Here is an 11,007-nt window from a genome sequence, read left to right on the forward strand (position 1 = left end):
TTTTTGTCCTTATAAATCGAACTTGATCTTTCATTTCTTGAATTAACTCAGGCCCAATTAATTTACTCTCACCAACTTCATCCCAACACAAAGGTGATCTACACTTCCTTCCATACAAAGCTTCATACCGGCCATCTAATTTGAGGCATGAAAATTGTTATTATAAGCAAACTTTATTAGCAGCAGATGATTCTCCCAACTCCCCTAAAATTCCATGACACAAGCGTGCAACATATCCTCAAGAGTCTGAATAGTGTGCTTTGATTAACCGTCAGTTTGAGGGTGATATGCAGTACTAAACTTCAACTTAGTGCCTAAAGCTACCTGCAAACTTTTCCAAAAATGGGACGTGAACCGTGGGTCCTGATACAACACAATAATCTTGGGTACTCCATGCAAATGCACTATCTCTTTGACATACAACCGAGTCAACTTACCCAAAGAGTTGGTATTGTTGATAGGCAAGAAATGGGCACTCTTGGTCAACCGATCAACAATCACCCAAACCCAATTCTTCTCACTAGGGGTTATCGGCAAACCCACTACAAAATCCTTAGAAATATCATCTCACTTCCACTCAGGAATAGGGAGAGGTTGAAGTTTACCAATAGGTCTTTGATGCCTAGCCTTAACTTGACGGCATGTGTCACATCTCTCAATAAACATGGCAATATCCATCATACTCGCATTAGCCTCCCAATGGCACATCATGCCCACTATTCCTACGGTGACTATGTTATCTAAAATCTCCTTTTCCACAAGAACCTTAATACAAAATCCAGTAAATTCCAATGATTAATAGCTCCATACAAAAATATGTGCTAAACCTCAATCAACTCATATGCTATAACTTCTAAACCTTCATTTTATTCTACCTTTGGTAACCTAATGGCCACTCCCAAAGTTAACCATCAATAACAAATTTTGCACAACCAAATGATTAATCTCCAATTATAAGTATCGTCTCAAAAATTCAAGTGACCGCTAATTCCTCAAAATCAACACAAAATTTGAACTCCTAATTACAACCAAAATATCACGCTCCTTCTGCGCACTCTGATAATTCGCCACATGCATAAAATTTATGTCCTCATAAAAAAAAAGACACCATTGAGTACAAGGTGGCTCCATACCTACTAACAAGAAAACTCTTACCACCTTTTGGTAGAAAATACTCTATTTCCCAAAACCAGGAGTTATCACTCATATTCCTCAATTAACTCCCGCAACCTTGATTAAAATCAATATTCCACAAAATACATCCATTAGCGTAGACAGAAACCCAATATCCATCAACCTCAACATCCCAAATTGAAAACAAGTAACATCACCCCAAAATACACCCGTCTCATCAAAGATAAGGAACATACCCTAAAAGGCTCAATTCCAACCCGGCTAACCAATAATAGCGCCTATAAACTTCTACTTGACAACCTAAACCCAAAAGCTCATCACCTGCATTGTGAATATCATCTAATCTAGCGGTGACTAAACTCACTACAAACCACCATTGACTTCACCAAAACATTATTGAAACCTTTTTGGTAACTTGCCCACCTACTTCTACTCTTATAAGCTAGTATTAGCATGACTAGTTCCTTCAATAGCACATCACTATTAAACCTCAAGGCAAGCCATACTATTCAAATCTTCAATCCACCAAAAGCCATTGCAAAGCACCCATGGATCCTAATGCTTTATTAACTCACGTGCTTGATCATATTATCCACCGCTGATGCCTAAACTTCAACTTCCAAGATCTTATCATACACCATACATGACGACCCATCAATCTCTCTTCAAGTTAAATAACAATGTCCTCAATTCAACCAACTGGACACTCAATCTCCAAAGGAAAGTATAGCCTCAAAATTTAAATTCCTAGGTAACCTCAAGTCACAATTAATTCCTGTAGATAATCACAACAATTATTGCCAACCATCATTCTATTGAGTAACCTGCTTCGACTATAGACTCCAATCGACTTACCAAAAAACTCCAAGCCAAAATCTCTTGAATTTAATACTATTGTATTTTCTCCTCTTCAACACCTACCAAAGCCACTTCCTCCAAGCCAGAAAAAGGAGACTAGGATTGTACTCTCCGAAATGCGTACACACCCACCACTACTACGCATTGATCTCATGCACCATTAGCCAAAACCAAAAAGCTTCCAAACATGCAAGTGATCCATCACTACCATTTCCATGTTCTGGACCTATATCCTCGAAATCAACAAGAATCATTTCCTAAATCTGCACTATCTATTATCCTTAAAATTGATATGGATTAAATCCTTAATTTGCCACTGTAACCTGGAGCTAAAAACAATCATTCTCCAAACTAGATCAACATCTTCAATCCTCAGAAAAAATACGACCTAGATCATTACCTTCCATCTCCAAAGAAATTCTCTCCATGGTTACTGACTAACCAATCGCTACAATAGATCAAGCTAGCGTACCAAGTCTACAAAACAAAGAACTCAAATCCTATTATAATTCAACCCTTCCACTCTGCAATTCTAAAACCTTAAACCAGATAAGAATCATTTCCCAAAATCCTCAAGATCAATGACCTTAAATCTAAAGCATTCACCTTATAAAGCTTGTGAATTCTAAAGCTCCAAATGTGATCAAACTGCTTTTCAAAGTCGGCTAGATCGAAAACTTCTAATCTAAGTAATCCATCAATTGCTTGTTGATCCTACCACCTTAAATCCAATAAACTTATTTCCCCTAAACTATAGGACCTCAAGCCTTAGATGAACTTCTAATAAATCTAACCTTGAAGTTTGTTGAACTTACAACCTCTTACTCCATAGACTTGTTACATAAATTCTACGGAACCTAAGACCTCAATTATCCTAAGCGGTTTAAAACTATTCCCCTCCTCAGTTGCGACTTGAGTTCCTACTCCATAGAGTTCACCCAAACCATGTCATTCGAGCCTCGATATTAAAAACAACCAATCACCAAGAGTTCTGGCCTACTACATTACATGTTTAAGCCTAACAATGGCATTCACGATCATACCATCTTCCTGCCATAGCACAACCCTTAACCCACCTTTCAACTCCGAACAAAACAAAACAAAAATAAAATAAAATAAAATTTCATAAATAAAATAACATACGACAAAATGAATAAAACAATGAAGTAGTACACAATAAAATAATTAAAACAAATAAAATAACCTACCATAAAATAAAACAAATAAAATAATATAACCTACAATAAAATAAATAAACAAACAAAGTAGCATACAATAAAATAAATAAAACAAATAAAAACAACATACTTTAAATTAAATAATTTCAATTTACAACTTTTAAAATTTCTGGTACCTCACCTGATTTTACATAGAGCCGAACCGTTCTAATACCACCTGTGGCGCCCCCGACCCTCATGAACGGGAACACAAGAATCAAGACACTCGGATGATGATAGCATGGTCACGCATCCCAACAATAATGCCAAGTATGTGCACATGCAATAGTGTACAATAAACAATGCAACAGATAATTTAAGTAAGTCAACAAAGTACCAGAATTTTTTAATACAAATTTACATAAGTAAAATGATTAAAAAGAGTTATACAATTATCCCAAAATAAAAATATAATACAAGGCCAAATACAAATACGAGTGATCCCAAATCACTCCTCGGGCTGAGCCGAATTCTCAGGCTCACCCTCAGCTTTATCTGCATCGAAATTTATGTTACCATAAAACGGTACCGCAGGTAAGTATAATCCAAACAACCCTCGAGAATAAAAATGCATTAATGCAACCAACATGCATGCATATTATGAAGTATGCATTATTCTCAAAACAACATTTTCCCCGAAAATAAATATTTACCAACACACGCCAAAATTCTATTTAGGCCAAAAATAATAATCCATCATTTTTCCAGAAAATGACCCACACAAAATCCTTTTATCCAACATACGCTATTTTTTCAGAAAATAGCCTAATAATCCATTTATCCAAGAACTCGCCATTTTTCCAAAAAATGCTCCATTAACCAATTTTACTGTATGCACCATGATCTCCCATAGGGACCATCTGCACACCCTGGCTCCCTTAGCCACACCACGGGTAACAACCGTGCATGTGACTTCATAACCAACAATGCCCAATTTTGCGCCCGGAGCGTTCGTCGCAAAGCATCCTCTAACCCCCGCCAGTAGAGGGGCCATGAACTCGGCAAGAGAGTGTAACCACCCAGTCTGATCCCATTGTCGCCTAGCGACAACCCAGGGGACGTCACTTAGTATATTCCGCTCCTGAGTGACCAGATAAGCTCCACCGAGATAATGCCCCATCTCGGCTTGGGGTCGTGATACACACGTACTCAAAAATCATTTATCACATGAAAACCCAGTTTTTAATAAACACAAGAACATGAATGCAATTACACGAAGACCCAGTTTAATTTACAAACATAATCATGCGTGCAAATATGCAATGTACATGAAATGTCTCAATATCCAACATCTAACAATTCACATTACAATCTAGAACACACAAACAACTCCATCCTCCTATCCATCTGACCCCCTTACTCCTAAGACTCAGTTCGGCACAACCAACCAGATCACAATAAAAATGAGTCAGTGTAAAAATACATTTAAATCATGAAAGTTCTTTGGGAAAATACTTATAGCGTTTTATTATAATTTTTGAAGAATTACGGAGGTGCAAGAGGTAGCGGCACAGCAACGGAATAGTGCAAAATGCATTGTGGCTGTAGGTCTGAAAAACCCACTTTTGAACAGGGACAAACTAAGACTTGAGATTACTAGGGAAAGGCTTAGGGATGTCAGTGAACCTAATTGTGGTGGTGGTTGGCCGTGGGTGGCGGCGTGGGAGGTGTTTGGAGGCCAAAATGCTCAAAACAGAAATGTGGATGGTGGTGCTTCACCGATGGCAAATCGGAGGGGATGGGTGGTTTAGGTTGCTGGGAGGTCAAGGATGATGTGGTGAAGAGATGGTGGCCAAAGGTGGCCAGACGGCGGCGCTGGAGCAAATGGTGGCCGCGGCTTAAAGCCATGCGTGGGAGCTCACAACGGCGTGAGAGGGGCTAGAAACAGGAGGGTGAGGTCGCCGGCAGGAGGGGAAGAGAAGGAGAGGGGCAGGGTGGAGGGCGACGCACGGACGAGGGAGAGAGGGGCTGCACGCGAGAGAGAAGAGAGAGAGGGGAGAAAAAGAAATGGGGAGAAAAGAAAGAAGAAGAAAAGAAAAAGAGGGAAAGAAAAAGGAAAAAGAAAAAAATGAGATACAATCCTCACATCTTGGGTCACAAAAATGATCCAACGAAAAAAATTTCAAAACAACAAGTTAAATAAAATAACTTAAATGTAGTGATAAAATGAAAATAAAATAATTAAATCCAACAATAAATTAATTTAAAATAAAGAGAAATTTAAATGCATAACAATAATTAATATTAAGGAAACATATCAAATTAATTTTCACAAATTAAAAATCATAAAAATAAACCCACTAAAAATCCGATAAATTTAAAACATGAGAATCAATATTTAAATTAATAAAAATAATTCTTCAATTAAAAATACAATAAAATACTGGGTGTTAGAGGAGTCTCATGGTGTGGAGATTGGACATAGGCAATGCTCAGTGGGGACCTACATTGATGGTGGTGTCTTGTGTTGGAGAGGCTTATGGTTTGGTCTTGTTCATGGGGGTGGCGTGCAAGGAGGAGATGGAGTTGTCTTGGTGCAACTCTGCTTTGGTAACCCAGTTGTTGTTGGTTTAGGTTGAGGGGAGGGGAGGAGAAGGTGTGTGCACGAGGTCTAACGTGTGGGTCTGATATATTTATAGGTAGTTGGGTCTGAGTTTTGGGTCTCACAAGTCATTCACAAAGGGTTGTGTCATTTTCATAGGTTTAGGATTCTCTTATGCTTGTGCCAAGGCTCATGGTCTTCTTCGTTGGTTTTATCACCTCACTTGGACCATTTTAAGGATCTGATTAAACTATTGGCTAGCCTATATTTTCATAGCCGGGTCTTGAATCTAATAGAAATCCAACTCGTCAAATAAATATTTGAAAAATGGTATAGACACCGTTCTCCCTTCCCCTTTTTGCTTCCCGCTTGACGTGGGTATGCCCCATGGCATTTGTTTTTTTCTTTCATTTTTGGTTCCCTTTTTTTTTCTTCCCACGTTGTCTTACCCATTTCATTTCGTCTTCCCCATTCCATTTAGTCTTCCCACATTGTCTTCCAGAATCCTTGGTATCCATTTCGTCTCTCTGCATTTTTGTTTTTTCATTTTTGCTTCCCTTTTTATTTCTTCCCACGTCGTCTTTCCCATTCCATTTCTTCTCTCTGCATTTTTTTTTCTTTCAGAAATTTGCCTCTCTTCTTCCCCATTCTGACGTTGCTCTTTCCATGGATTTCATCACATACCTGAGACAAGGGGTTTATGCCTTTCCGAAGAGCAAACTACATTTCATCTCTCTGCATTCTAATTACATACACTGGTGACTGTTTGCTCTTTGGAAAGACATAAACCCCTTGTCTCATGTATGTGACGAAAGCCCTGGAAAGTGCAACATCAGAATGGGGAAGAAGAGAGACGAAATGCGGAAAGAAAAAAAAATATAGAAAGATGAAATGGAATGGGGATTCGGGAAGATGAAATGGAATGGGGAAGAAGAAATGAAATGGGGAAAACGATGTGGGAAGAAAAAAAAACGAAAGCAAAAACGAAAGGAAAAAAAAATGAGAGAGACGAAATAGATACTAGGGATTCTGGAAGACGATGTGGGAATACTAAATAGAATGGGGAAGACGAAATGAAATGGGGAAGACGATGTGGGAAAGAAAAAATGAAACATGCCACGGGGCATACCCTTGCCAAGCGGGAAGCAAAAGGGGAAGGGGAACGGCGTTTGTAGCATTTGCCTTTAGATAACTTCTTCAGCCCATTATCTGAAAAAGGGGTCCGTCTAACCAATATAAATTAGCGAAGCACTAACTGACTCATTCGGTCCAATAAAGCCTGCAGTCATCCAAATTAAATTTCTGGGCCCATGGATTTCAAATATTGTCCAATAATCTCAATTGGGCTTCAAATAAAATATTGGCCCTGAGATCCAATTATAGTCACTCGATTAAAAGCTTAATAATGATTTCGTCCGAATCTTTAGCTTAAAATAATATAAATAAATAAAAATTTCTTAAAGTGACTTTTAGTGACAAAACTATTACAGCGCCAAAACTTAATCACCTTCAAAAATAAAATCGCATGCCGTATTACAAACCTTGGCCAAAAGCTTAATAATGATTTCGTCCGAATCTTTAGCTTAAAATAATATAAATAAATAAAAATTTCTTAAAGTGACTTTTAGTGACAAAACTATTACCGCGCCAAAACTTAATCACCTTCAAAAATAAAATCGCATGCCGTATTACAAACCTTGGCCAAAAAAAATCTTTACTAAAGTAGCAACTATAATGTCTTCAAAACTAGGAGTAACAACGAGAATATTTCGATTACCAAAGTAATCAACAGTATATCTTTTTTAAAATAAAAATAAGAAAACTAATAAATAAGGGCTGGTTTTAATAATGAGAAAAGATGAGATGAGATCGTTTTAAATGAATTTAATAAAATATTGTTAGAATATTAATTTTTTATATTATTATTATTTTGGGATTTGAATTAGTTGAATTGTTTATTATATTTTATATGGTAATTTGAAAAATTTGTAATGATAAGATGAGATGAGATGAAACCATATATGAATCCAAATAGAGCCTAAGGAAAACCAAAAAGCAAAATAATCAGTATTGAAAATTTTTGGATGACGAGAAGAAAGTCATCGAAAGCCTTACAATGGGCCAATTAAGACTGTAAGATGTTGGTACAAAAGGGATTGCAAAATAGAAAATAGTGTGAAAAAAGTTTGCTTTAAGACGTGTTACAAATGTCGCTTTCCTTAACACAATATTCGTCCTCATTAATAACGGTATGCACATGCGTTACAAACAAATTTGCCTTCAAGATACAATGAAACCTAGAACAAGTATGTTTGTCTCACTGCATTATGCATACACGAAATTATATCCCGAATACTCTCAGATTTTACTATTTAACCAAGAGATTAGAAATCTATTATCTGCAGAATGAACAAATCCTAATAACAAGTTTTGAAGAAACTGAGAGAGTGAATTTCGAAATTGCCTTTTTTCTATTTAGGCCTCGTTAGTTTTTAAAAAACATCTCATCTAATCAATACAACTTTTCTAACTTCGAATACAAAATAAAATAAACAATTCAACTTTTTCAAATCCTTAAATAAAAATAATATTAAAAAATATATTTTAACAATACTTTATTCAACTTTTTTATTTTAATCTCAACTCATCTCATCTCATCTTCGAAAACAAACGAGCCGTTAGTCATTCTATGTCTCTCTATTCAAATTCGTAGATCAATAGATCTATTTATAAAGGATCAAAAGATGTGAATAAAAAGTTATAACTTTTTATTTTTTTATAATTTTATCAGTATATTTATTGTGTCTGTTACCAAGCGACACAAACATTGGACTTAGTCCGATGGCCACAAGAGTCCTGTACTGTTTTCTTAAAATCAACTAATACGTACACACTGTAATAGGTGCGACGTTTAAAGCGATTGTTAGCAACGCATATTGACAGATGCTTTAGGGTAAATGTCTAGACGGCTGATCGATTGTAATAACATGATGTTCTCCACTGGTGTTCGAACATGGCGGGATTGGTTGTAGGTGAACTGACACAGCTGCCTCCTTTTCTTCCACAATGATATGCTCGACACTTGCGTAACGTGCAAGAGTGGTAAGCTCATTAATCGATTCCGCAATTTTCTCCGTGGAAGAAACCACATCAACTAGCAGTGATGCCACGGTTGCTGCTGGCAAAACCTCAAGGAAGTCGATTTCTTCGCACAAGCCAGCTTGCAGCAAGGATTTGAGGCCTTTGGCTGCACTTTCGGATTCTGCAATGTGAGGTCTGGCAGAGGATGGTGGTGTCATTGTCTTGAGTGCAGATGCTAACTCCATCAATGCCTTGCCTGATTCCATGCTCATCTTCGTGCATGTCGCTTGAATTTTGCTGCGGAATTCTGGTGGTGTCTGTAAGAGTAATTCCATGGCGTTTGTCAGCTTTCTTGGTTTCGCTTTCTATTTCTTTGTATATGGTGATTGGATTTCTTGCTTAAATCAAATAATTGGAATTGGGTAGAATGGTTTAGTATGTATAGTACCTGTATCTCAGAGTTTACATAGCCATTAAGAGCATCAATCCGATAAGCACATTGGCGAGTTAGGCTTCCTATCTTCAGGTATTGTTTCCATGGATGGGAGAACCTAAACGGACCATGACCAGGTTCCCATCTAGCAGAATTAGCCTGCAGGCATATAAACAAACCTTTTCTTATGTCAAGGTTTTTTTTATATTTAGGAAGAAAGGGACCGGCTTTATAGTTTCATCTAACTCACCAAGCTTTCTTCGCTTTGTTTTGAGTTAAGAACAGTCTTATATCTTTGCATGACTGCCGTCTTAGACTCTCCAACCTCCCCTGATATTTTGAAGTACTCGGTCCCAAAACCTGCAATTTATTTTAACTTTTAAGTTACCAGTTAAATTCACAAGATGGAAAATGGTTACGGTTTTCGTTTGTTGTCACGAATTTGGCATAGCCCCATTCATAAACCTACCTTGCAAGAAGCTCCCGAGATTTTCGATGTTAGAGGCAACCAGATTGTGAAGATCATCACCAGCCCAAACAGGGCAAATGCAAATGCAAACAAATACTGATGTGAAGCTACCAATTAGGATTGTAGACACTCTTCTATGTGCCACATCTAACAGGTCTTCATCTCGATAGCCGGATATTGATACCAAACAAAATGTCAGCATAAATATGAGGAGCCCATAGTCATATCTAGCCTTCATTTGAGGGAAAAACCGTATGAATGTCACCACCCCAGCTGAAAATCATCCCCAATTACACCAAATTCAGTTAAAATTCCAACAAAGATTTAAAATTTGATACGCTATTAGCTTGTTTGAAGCATGTTCTGTTTTCCTAAAGGAGTTTAGGAAAAAAAAACTAGGTTTGTGTTTGCTGTTTGAGTTTCTTACCCATTAGGAAGACAAAGAGCCCAAGGAGTATGGGCTCAACTTTGTCCCCAGAACGACTTGCAAGGTAATGGGCACCGAATCCAAGAGCCCCAGCTATGAATGTCGCCAATCCTCTGTTTAAACCTCTTCCAAGTGTTGCTCCTGTATTATGGAACATCAAAAAAACATTGTCGATATCCATTAGTCTTTCCAAAAATTCAGATAGGCAGTCCTAAGTTAGCTGAAAAGGAAAACCAAAAAAAAATCACGAACCGACGGAGAATTCCAAGACGACAATGACAGTCAGAATTGCCCACATTGCAGAGCCGCCAAAACCTTCATAAAGAGATTCAACGTAGTAGATAAACGAGACCAACGTGATAGCTAGTCCAACTTTCAGGGAATGAATAATCCTTCTTGGATCATCTTGTCCTAGTTTCTTTATCTTCCTCGCAGCTTCGACTATCTTGGTGCCTAACCTTCCAGGCAAGGCCTTCAACCTCCCCCACCCACTAACGGAAACTAATTCATTTTGTTGAATTTCAAAAGTCATTTACACGACTGGTTGTAGTCGTCTGATAGAGATGGTCCGATGAAGAGGTGTTTTAAACAACAGTGTAAAGACAACAGCTTCTGTTTATTGTGTTGGGAAGAAGATGAGTTGCGGAGATGAAACTAGATCAGAGAGGCCAAGCCATCACTGTATATATAGTTGAAAACTTTTGCATGGAAACTAATATATTACTGTTTTAGGAGAACACGTTTTCGTGTACAGTTGTAAACAACCTCGATACGATAGTTTACAAAATGCTGTCTTTGCAACATTCCAGTACCTTAAAGAACCCCTAAGAGTTTGACTAGTGGGAC

At 37.6% G+C, this 11,007-nt stretch overlaps 1 protein-coding gene across 1 annotated transcript; it reads right to left on the bottom strand.

Annotated features, from left to right (window-relative positions):
- Nucleotides 1–8,593: 8,593 nt before the first annotated feature.
- LOC108995612 (aluminum-activated malate transporter 2-like) lies at nucleotides 8,594–10,790 on the bottom strand. The gene is made up of 6 exons (XM_018971201.2): nucleotides 10,414–10,790; nucleotides 10,162–10,302; nucleotides 9,735–10,007; nucleotides 9,516–9,625; nucleotides 9,281–9,424; nucleotides 8,594–9,149 (listed from the first exon to the last, which is right to left on the bottom strand). The coding sequence occupies exons 1-6, from the start codon at nucleotides 10,691–10,693 to the stop codon at nucleotides 8,700–8,702; spliced, it is 1,398 nt and encodes a 465-aa protein (XP_018826746.1). The 5' UTR covers nucleotides 10,694–10,790; the 3' UTR covers nucleotides 8,594–8,699.
- Between the last annotated feature and the right edge of the window lie 217 nt (nucleotides 10,791–11,007).

This window comes from Juglans regia, chromosome 14, assembly GCF_001411555.2.
Source record: "Juglans regia cultivar Chandler chromosome 14, Walnut 2.0, whole genome shotgun sequence".
Lineage (NCBI taxonomy): Eukaryota > Viridiplantae > Streptophyta > Magnoliopsida > Fagales > Juglandaceae > Juglans > Juglans regia.

Bases quoted from the DNA above. Each gene is read 5' to 3' on its own strand.
- LOC108995612 (XM_018971201.2), bottom strand. From the start codon at position 10,693: ATGACTTTTGAAATTCAACAAAATGAATTAGTTTCCGTTAGTGGGTGG. The intron at 10,008-10,161 runs GTAAGAAACTCA...GATGATTTTCAG, and splicing joins GCTCTTTGTCTTCCTAATGG to CTGGGGTGGTGACATTCATA. The intron at 9,626-9,734 runs GTAGGTTTATGA...AATAAATTGCAG, and splicing joins TCTCGGGAGCTTCTTGCAAG to GTTTTGGGACCGAGTACTTC.